The sequence below is a fragment of the Protomyctophum parallelum genome (genome assembly GCF_964188405.1).
Source record: "Protomyctophum parallelum genome assembly, chromosome: 12".
Lineage (NCBI taxonomy): Eukaryota > Metazoa > Chordata > Actinopteri > Myctophiformes > Myctophidae > Protomyctophum > Protomyctophum parallelum.
In genome coordinates this window covers 26,448,768-26,474,204 of record NC_139712.1, presented here as the reverse complement: position 1 = coordinate 26,474,204, position 25,437 = coordinate 26,448,768, and the positions used below count along the sequence as shown (strand labels likewise).

At 42.4% G+C, this 25,437-nt stretch overlaps 1 protein-coding gene across 1 annotated transcript in view; it reads left to right on the top strand.

The window, feature by feature from the left end:
* Positions 1-217: 217 nt before the first annotated feature.
* LOC310867912 (receptor activity-modifying protein 3) overlaps positions 218-25,437 on the top strand; it is a 28,434-nt gene continuing 3,214 nt past the window's right edge. Inside the window, exons 1-2 of the mRNA XM_083778081.1 lie at positions 218-473; positions 22,580-22,784. Coding sequence (XP_083634207.1) covers positions 404-473; positions 22,580-22,784 — 275 coding nt within the window. The 5' untranslated portion in view covers positions 218-403. The remainder of the gene's footprint in view (positions 474-22,579; positions 22,785-25,437) is intronic.

Sequence of the window (25,437 nt, the reverse complement as noted above, 5' to 3'; positions counted from 1 at the left end):
ACACACACACACACACACACACACACACACACACACACACACACACACACACACCATCCGACAGAGGATGCAGGACATTGAAGACAAGGTGCCGAGTAGTAGACCTCACCACTTTCATTATCTCTCTCAGTCTGTCCGCAAAACAAACGTATAGCAGAGCCAAGAACAGTCAGGTCAGGAATAGTATTGGATATATTTTACTTTATTGTTTTACCCCATCGTGCGTATTAACCCCAGCTATAGGGAGGAGGGGAGAGAGTTCATACATAGTTGGGATTTCATTTAGACTATTATTATGGTTCGCCACAAACACCCGCGAACAGCGCTGCTGCTGCGGTTTCGGTTTCATTGAAGGAGCTGGTCCCACCACTAATAGGCTACTCGAGCAGGCAGCGGCGTATGTATGGGGGGTTCTTCCAACGTGATGGATATATGCTCCGGAGGATTCAAAGTTCTCCTTGTTGGAATTCTGGGTGAGTCTATTATAGCCTAATGTTTTCTATTGCTGTACAACGACTGCAAAGGGACATTTCCCCCAAATACAACATTATACAAATGCTCTCTCTGAATTCAATACGCATCAGTTCAGTATAACGGTGTCGCCTGCAGTGCTCATATAAGATTGCGAACGAGTCTCTCGGACAGCCATTCACTATAACATTTTCATGTCAAGGAGGAACGCCAGATATTAATTAGATTGATACGACGTTTTTCGCCACAGCGCAGATCCGCATCTGAAAGGGTTTGTATAGTGCTGATGGCAGCCTGACAGGGTGTTTGCAGATTTTCTTACATATTATAATTATAAATAGCATATTGCTGATTTTCTACTAGCCTATAGGCTTAAGGTGATAATTAAACTGTTCCTAATTTTGCTGAGTGGGGAACCCCCTCAAGGATAACCCCTGGCCTGCTGGTCTCCGCGGATCACCGTTTGAGAACCACGGTATAGAACAAGACCAGGCTAGTATAGACCATCGTTTCAAACATTCGGTCGGGACCCATTTGTGGGTCGCAGACACACTTTTATAGGTCCCTTTTTTGTTTCCTACATTTAGTAGCCCATTTAATTATTAGTATTATTAACATTTTCAAAAGAACAGTACCAAAAAAAAGCAAACATTTTCATAAAATAAAATAAAAATAAAAGTAGGCATGTGAAAATAGCCGATCTACAAGCTCACAACACGGCAAAGCAACGCGTTAGATTGTAGGCCTATATCTGATATTTCCACTTGGGTCCCGGACTAAACGTTACATTTCTCCGTCTCGAGCAGGGACAAATTAGCCATTGGACAAGTGGGCCCCACTGGCCCAGGGGCTCTTGGCTCTCAGGGGCCCTTAGGGGAAGTTGGACCTCGTGGTACTATGTTTGACACCCCGGAAAAGGGCTCCTGAGGCCCTTCATTGGTCATTGATTTTGTTAAATGTACAGTAGGTAAAAAATCACACCCGTGTGAAATGAGGAGCGCTAATATATTAAAGTCTAACTCATGTTGATTAGGTGATGTAATGGTGGTAAAAAAACGGTGCCAACACAAACATTAAACGCCATTGACAATATAAGGGACAATATGACGTAAAGACACATTATGACGTACATTTTCCCTTCATTGTCAATGCGTTTACTAAACAAACTTTGAACTAAAGACAAACATTAAACCTGTGTATACAAAAAGATGACAAAAAACACGGAAAAACAATCCGTCCCTGGTCTTGAGCTAATACGTTTGCGAACCACTGGCTATAGGCAGGCCCGGATTGCAGGGCCCCTTGCAAGACTATTTCAAATAGGCACCACTGTTGCTTCCATCGAGACCGCATCCATAGGTCACCCATTTCACAGGAACCCCAGCTAATGATTCTGGTCGTCAACAGTGTCTTCTCGGTGGGAGGAGACTCACAAATAGTATATATCCAGCCAGTGTTGTTTTTGGCAGCACATTTCTGCATGCAAACCAAGTGTAAAATGTTAGTCTAGTTTGTATTTGTTGATGAAATTGTCAGTATATTTAGTCATAGTTTTAGTCATCATGGCTTGGTTTTTATTTCGTTTTTATGTCGTTTTTGTCAGTGAAAAAGGTAGTCGACGAACATTTTTTACTTTTGATTTAGGGCCCTCAGAGGGGTTGAAGAGAAGAAAGAAAGAAAAAACAGCAGACCCAAATGGAATTAGAAGTAAAACACTATAAAATTGATGCCGACACATTATCTTTGTTGGGTTCTCACTCCCGATTGGATAAAATCAGTATAAAACCTGACAAAAATATTTTCTTTTACTAAACTGCTAGAGAGATTTATTTATGTACTTATTTACTTTACAGCTGAAGGTAGCAGAGAATAAATGTTGAGGTTCTCTCTGTGAGTAACAAGGATGGATAGGATCAGGAACGAGTAGGCCTACATCAGAGGGACAGCGCATGTGAGATGTTCTGGAGATGAAGCCAGAGGCCAGACTGAAATGGTTTCTCTCTCTCTCTCTCTCTCTCTCATAGTGAGTATATCGGTAGTAGGATGTTGAGGTTGGAACTGCCCCACAGGAGGGCTAGAGGAAGACCAAAGAGAAGATTTGTAGATGTAGTGAAAAAGGGTTGTTAGTTGGTGTGAGAGAGAGAAGAGGATGCAGAAGACAGTGTAAGATGGAGGCAGATGATTCGCTTTGACAACCCCTGAAGGGAAAAGCTGAAAGGAAAAGAAAGAACATATCTTTATTTTCTTACTATCATAAGAAGAATGTAAGTGCCATGCTATACCGTCCGTGACAGATTGAGCTCATCGGTGGTCAGGTCGAATTATGGTACACAAGTAAGAACGTGTTGTGACTAAAGCTGACAGATGCTTCCTTCATGCATGAGTGTCCAAGTCGCTCCTTTACACCTGACAGGGGAGTTTCCCTGGTTGGACGTATAGCGCATGTAAGGAACACGTTATTCCAACCAGTTCCTTTCCCCTCCATCGGCAGCGGCGATGCAATGTTATGTGATGTGATCTGATATATAAATATTCATTCAATCTGTATGTATGTTTACATCAATTTGCATGTTTCACTTTCAATCAATCTGTTAGGACTGCAGGGCTGCAGCCTGCTGCCTGCAGGCTATCAGAATCTCTGCTGACATACAGTAATAACTCCCAAGTGTTTCATTAGCGCGACGGAACGTGACAAAATAGTCTACAGCTAAGCTTGTTGTGCTGATGACAGGCAGCGTGCCATGAACACAGACCTGGGCATTGTACGGCCCGCGGGCCAGATACAACCCGCTGGCTGATTCTGACCGCAAAAGATTACTTGATAATTAGAAAATAAAACATACTTTCATTACCATATGGGTGGACTAAAACCGCATTGCTTTTATTTTGAAGCCCATGTATTCTCACACTGCACGAAATCTGCACGTCAACTGTGCACGTGAATTGTGTGTGATTGAGAACCTGTCTTCCTTCCTTCACCCCTCTTATAATATGCGAAAATGTCGGCTTTTTGGATTTAACAGCGTCGGTGAATGCAAATAGCCATGAAGCCCAGCTAAGCATGCAGCTCCACAACGCGGAATGGCAGGCGCATGATTACCAAACTTACTCGCAGGAGGACAAGTTAAATCCCATTATGCTTTATTGCTTTATTTAACCCACTCTAACCCGCCTCGCCAATAAAGTTAACTTAAAATATGTGTTGCTGCATCGTAAGGTGGTGTTGCGCCCCGAATGTGGCATGCTTCTGAAGTTCAGAACGGTTGGGCGATGCGCGAGTCGACACCGTTGTACCACAAAGTAAATCTGGCAGAACGTGCACACATCAATGCCTGCCAGGGTGCCAAGTCTCAACAATATCATCACTGGTTGGCTTGTTATTGTGTTTTCAGAACGTTGTTGTTTAATGGTTGTGAGTGACTCAACAGTGCTCATCTCACGCTGATAGTAAGCAGTGCGCCATGTGGGTTGTGAAAGTGGCACCACCAGGGTCCTCCATGGAAGAACAACTATTAAAAGAGCTAGTATGTACATGACTTGTAACTTAAACAAAAACATAGGTTTTTACTGGGAAAGGAAACGTCTCAAGCATGCAAGTACAAAGTAAAGAAAATCACACCCATGTGAAATGAGGGGTGCTCTTATTGTATGTACATCGTCATAAATGGCCATTTACTGCTTTTTATATAGACATAAAATCGATATTATGCATAATTAAGTTCAGCCTTTTGGCCCGGCCCTCCAAAATATTTGGAGGGCTAATGCGGCCCCTTGGGAAAAAATGATTGCACACCCCTGCTCAAGACAGTAACACACACGTTGAAACAAGGTGGTAAAGATAACAAGGAGTGGACAGTGATGTCACTGTTGTCACTGTTATGCAACACGGAAGTAGTATGGACTTGAAGCTGTTTATAAACCAGTCAGTCAGTGACATCACTGACTAATCCTTAGTGGTACTGCGACCGATTGCCCCTGAAACCAAGCTTTCACCGTCGGCTCTGTTCCATTCTGGTCAAACCGAGTCAGGGTGCTGCCTGCTATATTGTGCATGAATTGGCTCACTGGAAACTACAACTATGCTACACCACTGGGTCTCAAAGTGTCCTTGAGTGGGTTCCAAATGGCCCCGTACGGGTCTGTAACTCTGAGAGTGTAGTGTTGTGGGGGTCCTTGAAATGAAAAGGTTTGAGAATCACTGCACACTAAAAGGCTCTGTACACTAAATGGAACAGAGCCTTAATTAGTATCATCGGTAACACCTGTGGAGGAAGTAGGGAAGCGGCCCGGAAGTTAAACCATTAAACCATTGGCGTGCTCCAGAGCTAGAGTATGTGTGTGTCCGTGGGGTCGACACAAGGGCACGAGTTGAACAACAGTGACGGCTATTGTTCCCCCCCCCACCACGTTAGTTGGCCAAGTTAGGCTACGATTGACTGGGTCAGCAAACCCAGAGTTAAATAAACAAACAAAAACAAAGCAGGAGAGAACAAAGAAAGCGAAGAAATCTAATCGGGTGCTTCACGGTGGCTTGTTTTTGATCCCCCCCCAAATATACTGTATATAGGCCTATATATGTAAAAGATTTACCATTTTGTGGTTGGTTTATATTTTGTGTTATTTATGTGAATTATTCATTTATTATTGATGTTATATGTTAAGCACGATGGCTTTTATTTTTTACTAATATGTTAAATATGATTAAGTGATGGTGGACGGATACAGCATTGTAAGCTCAAATTTGCCTACAGACAACATCTCGTGTGGCAGTCATCATCGGTGAAAACACAAAGTTCCACTCTGGAATGCACAAACTGGGTCAGGTAAATTAGTGTTCTGCGCGGCTGGGCATGCATGGGAATAAATCTCCAGTCTATGGCCCAGCCTTAGTGAACACAATTGGTACAACTGGACCCGAGACCAGATTGTACAAAAACGTATCAGTGGTGTGCAAACTCTATTTGGCCGTGGACACCCATCTGAAAATATTTTGTTCCAGGGACCCCTCAGAGTTTAAAACTTTCACTGTGAAATAATATATATCAAAGATATATGCACACATTTTCACGATTTTTCAAAAATAGCAAATCGACAAGCAATTTTTAGGTAAAGTATAAAATAATGCATGGTGTGGTTAAAACGCTAAAGTGACTTAATGGGTATGGGAATCCAGAACAGCGCTGGATGTACTTGGCATGGATGGATCGTGGGGTCCAGGTCCTCGGACATCGACGGGGAGGTCTGACCATGGACCCGGCCAACCGGGTGCGAGTGGGAGGTCACTGGTTCAATCTCGGGGCAAATTCGTGACAATTGGCCCAGTACCCATGGGGGGCCTCCAGTCAGCCGAGGGAATGAGAAGCCCCTGGAAGTTGATAATTATTTTGTTTATTGATGGGGACAATGCACAGTAAATATATTAGCGCCAGAATTAGATTTGCTAGTCCCTGGGTGGGCGTTGGCAGTAGCAACTACTGTATATTTACAATTAAGTTGGGGGCAGTTGGCGACGGCAGAGGACCAGTTGGCTACGGAAGAGGACAGGCCGCCACGTTGCAAAGTGGCTGTTGCCTCACCCCCCACTCACACACACACACACACACACACACACACACACACACACACACACACACACACACACACACACACACACACACACACACACACACACACACACACACACACACACACACACACACACCAAACCCAACTTTGTATCTTAAATAAATAAAGAAGAACACCTGCATGAATTAAATAAAGCTGTAGGCCTACCCTGTATGTTTCTCCTCTCGCCTTGCTTGCCTTGCGGCCTCACCCACACACATACACACACGCACATATCGCAACTTAATTGCAAGCAATTGTCACTTTGTGTCACCGGCGTAGGGTCCATTGGGCCACGGGCCGTGGCCCAGTCAGTTTTAAATGGTCCCCCAAACCATTCACACTTCACACCTATCGGCCAGGGATGCGCTAATCTATTTAGATTACCTCGCTAGTCGCTGCAGTGGCTGGGCTGTCCAACTGTCAATATGAATGTGCAGCCTAAACCAGCCTCATGTGGCACTGGTGAGCAGGCAGCCTGGCTGGGTTAAGGCTCATACATAGTCTGGATTTTCGGTGGTTAGGTGACCACCGAACTACAACATGACGTCACGCGCCGCGGTGAAGAGCAAACCACCGCCACCGCTCCAGCCCTTCGCTCTGTTTTTACTCACCACCGTTCAACGTTATTTCAGCTCCGGTGGTCAGCTCACCACCGGAGCGGTGGTCACCTCACCACCGAAAATCCAGACTATGAATAGGCCTTTAGCCTACCCATCTCCGATGCGGTCCCCTGCAATTGTGCTGGCACAGCACATATTTTGCCATTCGAACGACACGTCAGGTTTATCCTTAAAACGACAAGATATGTAACTCGAGAAAGACATGGCTGTAGATTGCCCGTTGGTTGGTAGACTTGACTATAGCTGCAGCACTGCAAATGCCTCTCGATCCATGTCATGGGAGTTAACTATTCCAGGAGGGGGGTTGGGGGGGCACCGGCATGCGCTCATGCAAAATTAATTGCGCGATTTTAATTGCTTGCACACACATCATACAAATTTCATATGACATGCCTTTACAAAATATATTTTTTCACGTGTATATTATTAGTTTTTTACATTTTAGGAGTGAAAACATATGTTTAGATGCCTGTGACAGCATGTCAAACAATGCTGCTCCGCTTGTGTACGACAGAAAAACAACAAAGCCTACGCCTATACGATTTTTGTCCTGGCACACATAAATTACACAGTAATTACACAGTAAATGCAGAAAATTGCAGTAAAATTGCGGCAGAGTTGATAATTGAGGGCCATAGGCTACACATCTATTTATGATCTTTTTTGGAAGGTTGATGTTTTATGTTGCACTGCCTGAGGGGGGTGGTAGTGCCTGAGGGGGGGTAGTATTTCATATTATTTATGGCTGTAAGCACATACGGGGAAGCACATGTAGGGAAATATCTAATTTTTAGATACAACATGTAAAAAAGGTGGTTAAAGGGTGATATAACAATTCTCTTCAGGGGAAAAGGCACGCTCTACTCAGACAGTTTTATATTGTTTCAGGCGTGTGCTATCTTTATTAATAAAGACTCTTACTTGACTGGAAGTGCGGATTTAATTCATTTTCAAGGTGATTTAACAACACATACTTTTAAGAGCATGGCAAGCAAACACTTAATGACCTTTGGGACGTGTTCTAACTTCTAATTACATTTTTCAGCATTGCTTAGGGAGTTTTACAGACAAACTGTGAACGGCAAAAGATGATAATGTGTTCATTGTTAAGTTCATTGTTATTCCCTTCAGGTTTGGTTATAGTTTGAGACATTTCTATGAATTATCGATGGATTTCTGGATTAGCATGTCTTCTCTTTAGAAATGGAATGAGTTTAGGGGTGACTGTAACTTTAATCTTCTTCCAAATGTGAAAGTATGTCATTCATGAGAATGAAATTGGGTGCCCTGAATAGTGGTAGCAGAGTGGACCTAGGGATCTCTTCAGCCTATATGGCTGCTCTGGAAGTCTATGCACGTGTGCATATTTGATCGAGGTGAATCAGTGATGAGACATCAAAGTAATGTGAAGTGGAGACGTTCTTCGCCTTGACCCCAACCCACTTTCGCTTCCCTTGTATACCGACTAATTATTTGCATTAGCTCGAAGCCTGCATCTGTGAATAATTAGTATTATATAAGTTATTATTATAATAAGTTATGCATGGTCAGTGACTTAAATGTGCATAGATTTATGGGTTGACATATCCATCAAATATACCATGAAAAATATTTAACTGTGCATTGTGCCACCATGGCTGCCATGACAGTAGTTGTCTGTGGCATAGTGGAGTCACTGGAATGTATTATTGCGAACGCAGTGAGCCACTTACTATGACAGCAAGGGCTGAATGTCTGTGTGTGTGTGTGTGTGTGTGTGTGTCACGCTGTTACACCACCCGCCCGCCACCAGAGGGCGCAGCTGTAGCACACACACACACACACACACACACACACACACACACACACACACAGGGCGCAGCTGTAGCACACGCACACACACACACACACACACACACACACGAGCTGCGTTCGCTTCCCGCGTTTGCGCGTCTTACTTGTGCTACATGTTGTATATGGGTGCGTTCGGATATAGCGCACTGAGCGCACTGTGCAATACAAACTAATACGGGGGTGCCGTGGCGCTGTCGGTAGCGCTGTCGCCTCACAGTTTCAAATATGTCCGAGTTGTGCCCTCCGTTGCCGTCTAAAACTAGGGTGAAAGTCCCTCTCTTTGTGGGGCAGAAAACTGTCGCCTCCTTGTCATGACTCATTCTACTTGCCCCTCCCTCCCCTCTCTGTGCAGCCTAGATTGAGAGACTGGTTTCACCTGCGCTCAATTCCCAGCTGAGGCTGGTTGCCCTAATGACTTGCAGGGTACTGTATTTAGGACTCTGTACTTTTGCTGACTTTTGCTGTATTATTTTGTAACAGTGAATGCTTTGCGCTACCGTTTTTCCTGCTCTAATTTGTGTTTCCCGTGTTCTATGTTTTTTCTTTTTTTTTCTTTCTTTGTGAGGTATACCTTTGTTTGCCTTTCCTTTCTGATGGTATTGCATTGTTAAATACATTTATTTCAGGTCAGTCGCTTCATTCTGGAGCAGCGTAGCCTACAATGGTGTGTCAAATATTAGCCTTCCCAAACTCTCCCACCGGAAGTACTTCTACAATAAATTATCCCGGAAGTGTTAGGCTTATACTATCCAGGGGGAAGCCCTTAGAAGTAGCTAGTGCTAACCAGCTCCAGTAAGTGGTGACTATAGTTACTGTTGATGCGCCTTGAATTTAATTGAATAATTTATTGACAAAGTCTTCTAAAAAGTAGGCTACAGCAATACACCACTGGATATTTCTTTTTGAATAAAACCTTGCACGTACACAGGTTGTCGAGTGAACTAAATCGAGTGACACTCAACTCTTATTTTGCAGCTTGAAAAGTGGCCGGAAACGGACAAAACAATAAACATTAATAATTGTATTTTTGTGTACGACTCTTGATGACCGCCAATGATCGCCAATGGGCTATATGCACACATAATAACTATTCGTACTTCCGGGCCGTTTCCCTACTTCCTCCACAGGTGTTACCGATGATAATAATTTAGGCTCTGTTCCATTTACTGTGCAGTGGTTCTCAAACTTTTTTATTTCAAGGACCCCCATAACTGTACAAATGAGTGTACAAATGGAACCAAATGGACCCTTACCGGTCCATTTCGTGTGTAGCCTACCAATAGCAGCAACCTAACTCTGTTTGACCAGAATGGAACAGAACCATTAGTTCTTTCCAAAATGGCGTGTGTGCATATAGAGCCCATAGACCGTTATCCAGCTCAGCCCTATAGAGTTGCAATATTTAGTAGTTTCTATTGTTGAAGATATGGGGTTTATTTGGTTAATAGCGACAGATGTCGTTTTGGTAACAAATGAACATTTCTACAACTATTATTGTAAGGGTGGGCCTCACCCCTATACCTCTGAATAGCACAATGGGCAACCGGAAAAGGAAGAGAAGACGCGTGTGACTAATAATATGCTGTGACATAGCACAAAACAGATATTTTCATTAAACAATGTATTTGTGTTGCTTTTGTTGAATGATTCCCACGGTGCAATGCCTTCTAACGACATGAAGCAGTGGTTTCCTGTCCTGGCCTTTGTTTAGATAGTTTTCCTACAGACATCCACAACAAGAGAGACCATTGCAGGCCTACTGTATATAGCCTGAAAGCCAAAATCATCCCCATCATCAATATTTCAAGTTTTCTGTTCACAATAGCTGTTGGAAATAGTCCCCACGTTATGCGAGTGCGATTTCTCTGCAGTTTTCTCTGCAGTTCTTTCGGAGTGTGAGGGGGGGCACTGAGTTGATCATTATGCACTAGCAAAATGCATTAGCATAATTTGTTGCTGTTATTGTTCATCTCCGTCAGGGTTGACACTATAGGGGCTTAATAAATTAATGCTCAACTATATTTGTTGTTGTTGGTTGGTGCATATAGCCTTTTCTCCTTTTCCTCCCGGCGTGGAGATGGCAACATAAAAAGACACTAACGCCTATAAATTAATGCTCAACTATATTTGTTGTTGGTGAATGGTGGTGCATAGCAGTCTTTTTTTTCTCCTTCCCTTTCCTCCCGCCGTGGAGATGCTCAACATAATTGTATTTGATCGCTTTGTTGTTGGTGCATGAAATAGTGTTTCCAGTGTTGGTTTGTTCTGTAGGCTACTATCTTTTGTTATTGGTTCGCCTGGTGGATAATTGGAGCCTATACATGTAGCTACAAGTATAGCCTGGTGGTGAAGGCTTTTGTGTTGTTGTTTATTGTATATGTGAACATTTGCTTGCTACTATGGGTGGTGAAAAAGGAAGGGATGTCCGCACACTGAATTGTAGCTCCCAGGAAAATTCTTTATTGGTAAAACGTTTCGACCTCTGTGGGTCTTCGTCAGGTATGAGTGTACAACATCAAGGCGTATTATATACAACAGCATATGGGCAGGTCTACAAGGAACAAGCTCTGTTGCAATGATGAAAATCAAGCTAGACACGCCCACCACATCTAAAAGGATGAGGCTGCAATCAGCATGTATAGGCATGTCAAGCTAAGGACTCTGTATATATATTTATATAAATATATTGAAAATAGTGGCTCTAAGGCCAACTTTTTAGAACCCAAAAGTATAAAGGTGCAGACATAGTTAAAGGTAAGCTGCAAACCAAATAAAAACATTGCATGGTTAAAAAATACTGCCTACAGGATGAGACCAAAATAATAGTAAAATATATAGTAGGGTACTGTATATTTTACAGTACAAAATAATGAGGACATGGCATAGGGACAAAGAAACACAAATAATACACATAAGTTAAAAAGATAAAACATAAAAAGAAATAATTAACCCAGAAATGGTTTTACATCAAATTCCTCAATGAGCCCTTGAGGTGCCATAGTGTTGAGTGTATATATGTAAAAAGCTTCACGTTGGAGTAAGAGTCGATTATGGTCACCATACAGTCAGTAATTATGAAGAGGTGCCAGTGATTATTGCGTCTTTCAGTCAGAGAAGACCAGCCCACATTATCATACAGGGTACAGTGATGAGTATCGTAGCTGTCACCAGTAATAAACCTCAGAGCTGAGTGGTAAACTGATTCCAGCGGCTTGAGTGGGGAGGCAGCTGCATGGCGATAGATTATGTCTCCATACTCCAGTACAGATAGAAATGAATAGCTTCAATAATCCTTTTCCTACAGATCATGGGGAAAAATCCTTTATTTCTATAGGGCATATAGGAAGCCAATTTTCTGACGGAGTTTTTTTAAACAGATTATCTATGTGGTAGGCTATTTGAAGTTACATTTATCGTCCAGCCATATACCAAGATATTTATATGCTGAGGCTTTTTCTATAGTTGACCCATTGGTGGTGGTGACATGAAGATTGGAATAGTCTATGTTTTTTGATTTAGAGAAGACCATGCATTCTTTTTTAATTGTCATTAAGTATTAGTTTAAGGTTGCTAAAAGAGCTTTGTAATGAGTTAAATGAGAGTTGTCGCTTTTCAATGGCCAGTACAGTGGAGTCAGCGGTACAGTATAAAATGGTGTCGTATATGGATATGCATATATAATAATAAATAATAATAAACTTTATTTGTATAGCACCTTTCATACATAAATGCAGCTCAAAGTGCTTCACAGGGCAGGACACAAAAATATAATACAATAAAACACAAGTAGTTAAAATGATAGAACAATGGCAAAGAACAAAATTGAATATAAGAACATAAAATAAATAAAAAACAAATAAAAACACCACATGCAGCAAATCAGTCAGGGAGTGAAGAGGTGAGTCTTGAGTTGAGATTTAAAAATGTCTACAGAGGGTGCGTGTCTGAGCACGAATGGAAGTTTATTCCAGGCTGTTGGGCCGTAGAAGCAAAAAGCTGCCTCACCATATTTTTTTGTGCACATTCTTTTAGGCACTTCAAGTAGGCCAGCATTGGAGGACCTGAGGGGGTGGTTAGGGACATATCTAGGTAGGCAGTCACGGAGGTACGGAGGTGCGAGACCATTGAGAGCTTTATAGACAAGTAAAATAATTTTAAAATCAATCCTAATCTCTCATCTTAGTTCTAGTTAAAACTCTAGCTGCTACATTTTGGACAAGTTGTAATCTGTCAGTCGTTTTCTTAGGCAGTCCTGAAAAGAGTGCATTGCAGTAGTCAAGCCGAGAAAAAACAAAGGCGTGGATTAGCGTTTTTGCATCGTTCAAGGACAAATAGGCTCTGATTCGTGCAATATTTCTAAGGTGAAAAAGGCAGTCTTGGTAACATGATTAATGTGTGAATTAAAATTCAATTCAGAATCAATAATAACCCCCAGGTTCTTTACTGTACTGTTACTTTCTACAGTCAGGTTGCCAAGTCTGCTTATTATTGATTCTTTCTGCTCGCTAGAACCGATTATGAGAACTTCTGTCTTATCCTCATTTAGCTTGAGAAAGTTCTCACTCATCCAACATTTGATGCTAGACAGACAGGTCAACAGCGGGTCTAAAGCACAGGGATCATCTGGGGCCACAGAAAGATATAGTTGGGTATCATCAGCATAGAAATGAAAATTGACTCCGTGATTGGTAATGAGTTCGCCCAATGGCAGAATGTACAAGGAGAACAGCAGAGGACCAAGAATCGAGCCCTGTGGAACACCAGAACTGATGTCGTGTTTGTCTGAGTCAAACTCGGCTAGATTGACAAAGTAACTTTGATAGGTAGGAGGTGAACCAGGACAGGGCCGTACCAGACAGGCCTATCCAGTGCTCCAAACGCTGTATATATGGCAGGCCTTGTTGACGGATTTGGAAGAGATTTTGAAGGTTTGGTTAAAAAAATGAACCAGTATTTAATGTGTAAAATCCATGATATTTACATTGGAATGAATGAGCCCGGCTGGAAAGTGTCCAAGTGGGAGTGTCTAATATAAGTGGGAGAGGCCGAGGTCTTAGCTATAGGTCCATTGCAATGGGGAGCTCATTCCATTGTTTGGGAGCCAGAAGGGCGAAGTGGTATAGCTGGGACGTGTGGATTGTGTGGAAACACTAGGTGACCATTGTTTTTGTCCAAATCAAAGTAATCCTGATTAATGATGTTGTTTCATGTTCTCTCGGTAATTAATTTACTAACTGAAAAACCTGCGTTAACCCTGTAAGACCCAACGATGCTTCTCGGTAAGGTAGTAACGTCACTGGCCTGTTTCTACGCAATTATGGGGTCTGCACAGAGACGTACAGTGGGACTCCCGTCAGACGGTCAGGCAACCCACCCCATCGTTACGATGACATCATTCATATTGAGCAGAGAGAGAGAGAGAGAGAGAGAGAGAGAGGGAGGGTGTGTCATATTTGAGAATTTGTTTGAAAGTAATTACTTTCAAACAAATTCTCAAATACACAAACAACACTAGACAGGCTACACTTCTTCACCCCCCACATTCTCTATTCCTTGTTGACAATCAGGTTCTAAATGGTATTATGTCTTACATAGGTAGAGGCCTCGTATAAACCCTTTGGGCTTCTAGCCTCAACCTGGCACTTTCCCTCATGTATGTTTTATTGTATTGTTTTAATAATGTGCTAAATACAAATCAAATCAAATCACACTACAGGGGTCCACAAGGCGTTGAGTTGCAATTTAGGCAGTTGCTCTTAATCCAGAGCGATTTACAGTAAGCAAGCAAGAACACTGGTAATACATCAAATACATAAAAAGAGTCATCAAGAATCTAAGCTAAAAACCTAACATCCGTCTAACAATGGAAAATCTATATAATGAAACTATGCGGAGTGGCATGTCTACATACAATCTAAATTACATAAATTGAGCCTTAATTTGCATACGCCAGTAGGGTGGCCGAGGCTATGGCAAGTGCTACGCCTACGGGCTAAGGCGTAATGACCCTCGTAATCAGTCTGAGCAGGCTGATTGAGGGGGAAAAGGAACAGCGAGAGGTCAGAGGTCATTCCACTTCCAGTAACAGGCTGAAAACAAGAATACATTTAAGGCATCGATCTGCAGCTTTTCTCACTATTTGAGACATAATCCAAAAGAAAGTACGCACATCTCTAAAAAAACGTTCAGGTGCTGAACAAAAAGATACGTACAGGAAAAGGAGATGTACGTAAGTTCGCACACTGATTTGTAGCTCCCAAGGAAATTTGTATTCATGTAAAGGATGACAACGTTTCGACCCTAAATGGGTCTTCGTCAGATACAAATCAGTGTGCTCTTCTTACTAACCATTTGCTCACTTCAATTATATCCTGTAGTACTGTGATTAGTGTGATTGTGTGAGAGAAATGAGCAACCAGGTCTATGAAAACAAGCCCAAGATATACAAGGACAATAAGTAGGACAATAAGGAGCTGTCAACACAACACACCAGCAAGCTGGTGTCTATCTCTTAAAGATGCAATACGTGACTATTATGCATTACTCCTATGCTTTTTCAATCCTTTTCATGCCAAGGTCCAATATTTATTCTGCATTTAATGTACTTCAGAGAAAAGCTTTTGCACACCTACTGTAGACTAGCGGCTTAGTGGGATCTCTATAACTATGCGTATACACTATGGGGTGCTATGTCTAAATAAAAATGCAATTTAAATGACATAAGTTGAGTCTTTGCATACGCCTGTAAGGTCGTTGAGGCTATGGCGAGTGCCACAGCAAGTGCTACGGGCTATAAGATGGAGTCTGAACTTAGAGGTGGGTTTTCAGACTACGGCAGAAGATAATGATTGGGAGTGAGTCTGCAGTTTTGATTGCAATGGGAAGTGCATTCCATAGTTTTGGAGCCAGAAGGGAGAAGAGTTTGTGTACAAGAGAACAGGCAGCGTGTCGGTCACTAGATGCCTGAAGGAGGTCTTCAGTGACCGAAACATTTGTTCTCTTATACCGAGCAGATGGACAGTGTACGGGTGTATTTCATTCTATTTTATTATCAAAATGTACTTTCACAACAAATCTTTTGAAAATAAGCTCACAATGCGTTGTGATGCGACACATTGTGAACTTGTAGATCGGCTATTTTCAAATGGCCGAAATATATAGGGCTGAAGTGGTTAATGTATGTTTTTAAATAATAATCCCAATCTACAAAGTAACTAGTAACTAAAGTTTTTAAATAAATTTAGTGGAGTAAAAGTACAATATTTGGATCCAAAATGACAGTAAAGTAGGAGGTAAAAATATTGGAAGTTGTAAATACTCAAGTAAAGTACAAAATATCTCAAAAATGTACTCACGTTCAACCAAGCATCTCGTTTGGAATATTAACGTGTATAAGAGAGATCAGACTTATTAGCGCAAGATAGTAATGGGGGGGGGGGGGTAAATGGAAGGCGGGGCTTATCAGAGTAAAATCTGCTTGGCACTCTAGTGCCATTATTCGGAAAGTTAAGTTTTAACCTGCCACTCATGCCAAAATTCTGGGCCAACTTCAAACTGGTTAATTTTAATATTATTATTTCACTAGCTAGAAGTTAGACCAATGACACATGGGATGTTTAAGAATGACTATTCGGATTCCTAGAGGTTAGGTTTCACACTCTCCACGTACAGTTTAGACAGCTGCAGAATTCTGTTCAAAATCTAATCCAAAAACAAACATCTTCTCATATGGAGGTCCGTATCAATGGGGGGGTCCTTGACATGAACATGAGAACCACTGCGTGCTATCACTGTTGGTTTCCTACTCTAAAACAAAGACGAAAAATGTCCTACTTTTCACGGACGAAAACAAAATAAATACAAATTCAAAACAAAGCTATGATGACTAAACTACTAAATATATTGACACATTTTTCAACAAATGAAAACTAGACTAAAATGTTAGGGAGGGACTAGTGGAGAAGAGATCCAGTTTTATGCTAGGTTGCATTCTGAAAACTAAAACAGAACTAACACTGAAACATTTCTGATGACTAAAATATGACTAAATCTAAATTACATTTTACTCAAAAGACTATGACTTAACTAAATCAAAATTTGCTGTCAAAATCAACACTACCTGCTATGGAAACGTTGTTTCCAAAGTTATCAATTGACACTGTAAGGACATACCCAAACTAGGGTGACGGGTTGGAAGTATAGTCACGTTATTAAATTTGCTATACGTATGTTGTCACATTTGGGAGTACAAGTTAGGACCTTCAAACAGACATGGCCTCTGACGAGGCCTCCACGTCATCCGGCTGCCATGTTTAGTGGTCAGATGGGTGGGCCGGACGCGAGGCTCGTGCATGGAAATGGTGGCGGGTTTGCGTAAATGTTCATGCCCCCCTCTTCAGTGCCAATTAACACATTTTGGGCAGGCAAGATGTGTTAATTGTCGTCTCCCCGCGCACAATCGTAGCCCTAAAGGTTCCAATGGGTGATTCCAATGGGTGATTGAGGGTCGCGCTCTACCGCAACGGCCAATCAGCTGTCCACTAATAGTTCTCAGGTCTTGTTTTTGTCTCATTGTATGGATTTTGGCCAGGCCAGAAATGGCTTTGGACAGGCAGACGCCTGCCCTCGCCTTATTGTAGATAAGCCTCTGCCCCTCCTACTACGGGATAAAGTACAGTATTAGACCACGACGGAGGGGCGCCGTCTCAAGCGAACTTGAGCCAAGAGAGACACACACCACCGAGCAAAAAGTCTTATATTCAGGCCAATAGGGGCAACTAAAACATTTAAGAAAAATGTAATTTGTTTTGCTGATTTTGTATTATACAGTTTTGTAATTTGTATGATGTGTGTGCGTGCGCGTGTGCGACTGTGCGCATGCACATTCAAAGCAGCACACAGTGGTCACTTTTACACAATTTTGTTTTCCTCATACTCATTGGTCCTCCTGTTTTTGGGCAAGCCAACAACAGATGGCTAGCTGCCTCCCTGCATGCTGAAGACTGGCTGTTGCGTTTACGCTCCAGTTGTAACGTGTACAGAAAACCTCCTTTTGTCTCTGGAAAGCCCCGTTGTGACCCCCCACCTAGCTAAAGCCTTTCAAGACATGCCTCAAGACATGCCTCTGAGACATTTCTGTGTGTGTGTCTCTCTCTCCATCGTAGCTCTCCCCTGCTCTGCCTAAACTCTCTCTTCCTGCTTTTGTTTGCCAAGTAACCCTCTTGCTTTTTTGAGCGGTGCACACTGCTCTAATGACTGGCTTTGTGCGTCCCTATGTGTCTGTCTGTCTGTTTGGGGTATGAACAGCTGTAATACCACTGGGTGACCTAAAGTGGCACTGCTAAGCAGTCTACAGGCCAATTCACACTGAACAGTGAGCACTATAGAGCACCGAAGTCCTGACGTAACTCGCTCATCCCGACGATTCCCCTGGTTCGCGGAAGTAATTTATCTATGGAGAATAACATGGGGTGATCTTAATATCGTCTACTATAAGCGTTGTGGTCCAAAAGTAAACAAGCTGTCTCGGCGTTATTGTTAGGGAGGTGTCTCTATATCGTTTGCAACAGTCAGTCACTCATATATGATACAGTCTGCTTCTAGCGAAAATCTAACTAATTCAGCAGCAGTAACATTAGCGTTTTCTCTCAGTCAGTTGATTCTTCATATCCATATGAGTGAAGCGGCCGGGGTGACATGTTTATTTTTCAAACACAGTTGTTATATGAGGCGATCTAAAATCGCCTCAATGGGGATTTCAATGCAACTAAACAAATACATGAACCTGGGGACTGACGCCCTCTACTGAAAGTGACGTCAGACTTCGGTGCTCTATACTGTTAACTATAACAATAAAAGTATAATTAACAATAAAACTGTACAGAGTACAGTACAGTAACTACCACAATAAAAGAATAGTTGCACCGCTCAGTTCACACGGGTGTGATTTTGTTATACTCCACGCATTCTCAACCTTTTGCATTTCAAGGACACCCAGTTCGATGTGACACGGTTGGAATAAGCAGTCAATATGAACTCTAGTCAATGAACAATGTAAATAATCACAGTGACATACATGGAGCACAGAGAGAACAGTGTAGCCAAGCATCCAGTGTTGTTTTTGGCAGCAAATTCCTATTTTAGTTTTAGTCATAGTCTCTTGAATAGTTTTCACTTGCTTTTAGTCACATTTTAGTCACCTGGAATGTATTAGTGTTAGTCTAGTTTTAGTCGACTAAATGTCATACTTTGTTATTTTAGTTTAGTTATTAAAAAAAAAAAAAAGTGGCCGGTGGGGATATGTTTTATCCTCGTTTCTGGTCAGACTGAAGCGATCTAAACCTCCCTGGTTACGGCATGCTCATTCTGCTTGCTGCCACTCACTGCCATATAGACAGTTTGCGCATGCATAAAGTGAATGGCAAATCGAGTGGCAAATCGAGTGAGTGAGTGAGTTTAACATTGCTTAACGTTGTTTAATGCAATCATATTGGACTTACAAGCTTGTAGATCTGCTATTTTTGAAAAATCATGAAAATGTGTCGCAAATCTTTGAATATATATTCTTTCAGAGCGAACATTTTTAACTCAAATCTTTGCTTCTGGGGGAAGCAAAGCCGTTCCTGGGGGTCTGGATGTTCCGGGGACCCCCTCATGGCAACTCTGTCATTTCTCGACCGTTTAGGACATGGGTCCCACACGCTGGGCGCGTTCCTGGGGGTCTGGATGTTCCGGGGAACCCCCGCACAGTACACTACAGTACAGAACAGAGCACTGTAGAGTACAGTAACTATACAATAAATGTTCGCACAGGTGTGATTTTACCCTTTGAATACGTTTTTTAAGTTTCTTCGAAAACTTAGGTCAGGATTTAGAAGGCGTTTTATTTTTATCGGCCTCAGTCTTAAATGGGTTAATGAATAATATAATCCAAGTCCTTCCGACTGAAATGCATTTCCTTCTGGGAAATGTGGACCGAGTATGTTTCACATTATGTTCCTAATTTGGGCAAAATGTCCTCATGGTTTTAACCCTGCTGGCGGGTGCCAGGAATAGATGCATACTACAAGGGACCGGATGTTTGGCTGACATGGCGTAGAGTTTATTTCATCCTTCCATATAGTTATAGTTACAGTCTGGCTGGGTTCAGGGACAGGGGCTTCCATCTTTAAATAGCCTACAGAGAGGGTCAGCCTAGCTGCGCTCTCTCTCTTTGTATATCGCTGTCACTTTTATTTTCCCTTTGGGGCACACTCTCTTTCCTGTAGGCCTATATGTCTTTTTAGCAGCACTTCGGGTCATCTCAGCGTGATGTGCGATAACAGTGTTTTTTTTTTGTGATGATGGAAAAAGTGGTGGAAAAAGTATACCCACATGTTTTACTTATGTAACAGTATCAATACTGCAATGTAGAAATACTACAAGTATATTTATTTATTACAAGTAAATGTCCGGAATTCTAAATGTACTTTAGTAAAACCAAACAAAATAATTAGCATCAAAATCTACTTAAAGAGGTTATGCCGTGCCCCCCAAAACATGATCAGATCAGGTACTATGATTATACTAGGAGATAGATCTTTTTCAAAAAAGTGTACAGAAAGTGTTAAAATGTTTGTGTGGCCACACCCACCAGTTCATTAAAGATGGAGTGCCACCATTTCTTTCCACCCTAAAACATGATCACCAGGTATTATTACAATATAAGGGGGAAGAACCGTTTCCAAAAAGTGTACAGTATTTGTTAAAATCATGCTTTTATGTGGACACGCCCACCAGTTCATTAAGTATGCCTGTTTTGCCTGGTGGTTGGTGATGGGTGGTGATCCACCTGAACTGAAGCCGCACCCACAGCTGTAGTTGTATGATAAAGGGGGAGGGGTTAGGGGAGGGGCAGATAGTGTGGTGTCACTATATTACTGTTTACTTCATTGGCCCGTTTGACTGTCAAGGGTTCAGCCTCCAGGAAGAAACCCTAAATACAAAGTTAATACACCATTGCACATAAAAACGACTCCAGGGTGTCTAATGAAGTACTGTCACCGCATAGACACATGAAAAACTGGAAAAATCGTGGCATATCCTCCGGAATATCAGTCAGATGTATTTCCCCCGGATACGATATTTTCCCGACCAATCACAACACTTGTTTCATTCGCGGAGAATGTAAACTGATTTGTAAAGCATCAACGTCATTTTCTTCGGCGATACTTCCCCAAACCCCCCCCCCCCCCCCCCCCTCCTTCTGATAGTCTTTTCAGCGTAGGTCTTGCCCAGGGTGCTCGGTAGCAGGCCATTCATGGCCAACTTGTGTGCAAAGCTCAAGTTGGCAGCTCGACAGAGTGCATTTCTAGTTTAAAATGCATTCAAATGAATGTCATATGCCTACATTTGGCCTATTTAATACCCGTTTGTTGTTTGGTCCGGGGCCAAGCGTCCTTGAGGGTATACCGAGTGTCCCCAGTAGTGTCGAGTCATTTGCGAGGCGATTCGTTCTTAAAAGGAACTGGTTCTTTTTGGTGAACTGAACAAACTAGTTCACTTCCTCAAAAGTCCATTCATGGTGCGATAGCCTGGGACTGGTTAACCTGTTGTATACCCTTCTAGTCCGGAAGAGGCATCTAGAGAGAGACCAAGAGGGGGCGCGTGCAGGAGAGAGATGACGTGGAAGATACAGAGGAAGTGTATACTATACTATACTGCATGAAAACCACCCAGGATGGAGAGCCGTATACAAGGTGGAAGTGAATAAAACAGAAACTGACTTTTGAGATTGATACAGGCTGCAGAGTCAGTGCAAAGAATGAGAAATTGGGTGCTTGCACATATGCACACGTGTCATCAACGCATGGTGTTGTGTGCTGGCACACTACACACTCTGTATTTCTTTTATCTGTATTGTATTGTGCTTTCGTATGGACATAGTGTTGGGTGCTTGCACATAATGCACACATGGCATCAACGCATGGTGTTGTGTGCAGGCACAATACACTTTGTCTTCCTTTTATCATTCATTTTGTAAGAGCCTGCCCAGGGACTACAGATGAAATTTAGCTGTGGCTAACTCTGGCCCATTTGTCCCTGTCAAATAAATAAATAAATAAAAACTATTTGAGGAGCTGTGGGAGGAGAACAAACTTCCCCAAATGAAACCATTCACACTCAAGCTGAAGGGTTATAATGTAGAGCCCATCAAGGTCATTGTGGGAGGCAGAGGTTGACTGTCAATTATGCGGGGCAGGTGAAGACATTGTCACTGGTGGTGGTAAAAGGAGCAGGGCCCACTTTGCTGGAAAGAGGATGGCTGAACATCCTGAAGTTAAAGTGGGATGTAATTAAAAACTGACACTACAGGAAGTGCTCAGTGAACATGAAGATGTTTTCAAAAGCGAACTATAGGCCTGTTGAAAGGCATGGAAGCAACCAAACGGGATGTTGTCCCTCTAAGTAAAACAACTACAGTGACCTTGAAATACTGGACTGATTATTCTATACATCCACCGTTGAGAATGAGATATCACACATGGGACCATTTGTTCACTCTGTGTAAGAGCCATTTCTTTTCTATGCTTTTTATTTCTATAATTGACGTCACGGTCAAGGCCAAGGCCCTGTCTATATGAGGAAGTGGGCAACAAGGCACAGGTGCTACTGAAGTGAAAGAGGCAACAGTTTGTTGACTGTATCTGTAACATGAGAACAAAGGCTGTTGAATTTGTCGTTGTTTAAACCTGCTGAGTGACGGTAAATAAATACCAGTTAATTCAAAACGAAGTCAACGTTTGGACATCAGTTCTTTGTTTTTATTACACGTCTAAACTAGATCTCGCTTTCAGTAACCATCCAGTGGTGTCAGTTCAGGACTGACGTTACACTCTGTCTGGGAGTTGCAGGGGTCCGCGTTCCTATAGTGCATAGTAAATTGTAAATAGATCGAGTACCAAACAAGCTTTTACTGACTTCCTCCGCCATTGTTTTCGTATTTCCCAACACACCCGTATATTGTTCTGTTGAGTCACGGTGTTGTCATTCTTGTCTGTCTCCTTTAGCTACGTACTCCCTGGGTCTGGAGCCCAGTGGTGAGCCGGGGGTCCCCAGTAGCCCACCGGGGGTCCGGCCAGGGGTCCCCAGAACGGCGCTCAAGTGCAACGAGTCTCAGCTGCTGTGGGAGATGGAGGTCTGTGGGGAAGGCTTCAAGAAGAACATGGCTCACATAGACTCACGGCACTGGTGCAACCTCACATATTTCATTAGGTAAGGAAGTCTGCGCGCGTGCGTGTGTGTGTGTGTGCATGTGTGTGTGTGCTGTGTGTGCATGCCTGTGTTTCTACTATACTATATGTATGGCTTCAGTATAGTGGAATTTCAGAAATATACCGTTTTCGTGGTCTTCACAAGATAAATGGTTTTGTTTAGTGCTCAGGTTTAGGGGTTAGGTTTAGACATTTAGAGGTTAGGTTTAGGTGTCAGGGTTAGACTTTTCCCTATGAAATATTTTGTTGATGACGAGTCGACACACATTCAATAGCCGATCTACAAGCTCATAACGTGTTGCAGTGCGACAATGCGTCGCAGCACTAGAACTCTAGATCTGAAAATTTCCCGGCCATTGTTTGGCTGTTTTCTACCATTTCCAATTTTTAATGTGCTCACAAGTATAGATACATAACAGTGAGTGTGTGTGTGTGTGTGTGCACGTGCGTGCATGCGTGTCTCTTCTCCAGAGAGAATGTTGGCACAGTATCTCTCTGCAAAATCACAGTTGAGATTCAGACCACATTGTCTCCATCCTACAGTCTCTGCCAGCCATCTATGCGATAGCCATCTAATCGTGCAAACATTACAGGCACACTGCCCCCCCCCCCTTTTCCCCTCACTGTATAAGTTTATTTTCCCTTTTTACCTCCTTTATGATGTAATCCTGTTCTGTTCTTTGGCTATATAGAAATGTCTATTTGTACGTCTCTAAATGTTTTGATGAATTGAACATGGTGGACCCTCTTGTAAACAAGTGTAATGCTTAATTGGGTCGTCCACTCACAGTTAACAGTCTTTGTATTGAGTTTGTGCTTGAAATGTACTGTAATTCTGCAAACTGTTAATAAATATGTCAATCAATCAATCAATCAAAAAGTCGAGGTCACGGCATGCTCTTATTCAATGTAAATTACTACACTGTGTCTACTACACCAAGGCCAGGTTGTCTAGAATATATAATGATGTGTCTCCTGAGTGTGATAGATGTCGGTAGGCTCCCGCAGACCTCATCCATACATTCTGGCTCTGCCCTTCTCTACACAAATATTGGACCGATATCTTTAATTCCTTATCAAAGATAGTCAGGCAAAGAGTGGAGCCCACACCTTTGGGGGCCCTGTTTGGTGTTTTTCCCTCAGTACCGTCGCTCTCTAAAACAGAGAGGGATGTTTTGGCCTTTGTCACTCTGTTAGCTAGGAGACTTATTCTGACCAACTGGAAATCGCCCACTTCCCCTTCTCACACTCATTGGGTTAGGGATCATGTACCTATGATTGTTTATAGGATGTTGTGTACTGTTGTTTTGTCTGTTTTTGTCTGCCTTTTATTTTTCAACTTTTACTGATCTTGTATTTAAGGTTTGTTTGTCTTGTTTTCTGTTGTCCTTTTTCTTTGGGGTGAGAATTCAATGTGTTTACTCTTTTATGTCATACTTGTGGGGTTTATTTAAGAGAAGCTGTTAATGCCACCATTTATTATTTTTCAAACTCAGTATTTAAATAATGCTTCTGTGAAAAAAACCAATAAAAAAAAGAAAGGTCGAGGTCACAAAAGTATAGTATAAAAACAGAGTTACAATCAGTGGTAGAAGGTAACTAATACATTTACTTCCACTTCACCACTCTTCAACATCTCTTCATATAATTGATCCTCATGTTCATGATGAACTCTCATAGGAGGGCTGTGGGCCGTCCACCAGTGATGTCATCGTCAGGCAGATTTCTTTGTAAAGATATTTCTGCATAGCCTTTATATTATGTCTCTGGTTAAAACGAACAGGATTACTTACTTACTTAGGCCCGTCGCTCCCAGTGGAGCATAGGCCATCAACGACTCTTCTCCATCCAACACGGTTTTGGGCTTTCCTTTCCGCCTCTCCCCAGCTGATTCCCTGTCTCTTCAGCTCCGCCTCAGTGTCCCACCTCCAGGTGTTCTTAGGCCGCCCTCTCCTCTCTTCCGCTTCCCCTGGGGGTTCCAAGTCAGTGCCTGGCGTGTTTCCTCAGGGTGTGGCCAATCCATCCCCACTTTCTCCTTAGGATCTGTTTCTCCACTGGTTCCTGACTCCCTTTCCTCCAGAGTTCTTCACTTCTGATTTTGTTTGGCCACCAGATCTTGAAAATGCGCTTCAGACAGCTGTTAATAAATGTCTGGATCCTTTGCAAGGTCCTCTTGGTCGTCCTCCACGTCTCTGAACCGTAGAGCAGTATGGATTTGACGTTGGAATTGAAGATCCGCACTTTGGTTGCCAAGGCTATCTGTTTATGCACCACCCAGCACACTAGAAAAACTGAGCACATTCACGGTGCGCATATCCGAACGCACGCTTAACTCATTCGGCGTTGCAGCGCCATCTGGTGGTTGGCTCAGAGCGCCACACATAACTCTATGGACAAGACTCTTAAATTGAAAGCCGATTTGGCCGGAAACTGAGAGTAAGGAAGTAAAAATATGCTATGTAACATGTCATTTAATCCACCCAAAACATCGTTTTTGTAAGCTAGTACAGTATGTAATACTAATACAGTATGTAACCAGATTTGACTGATTTGATTAGATTTTTAATAGCACAGGCTGACTCTTCATATACTAGAGCATGTTTGAAATAATTGTCAGAGCTGAAATCGACATGTAAATATGAAATAAATGCTTA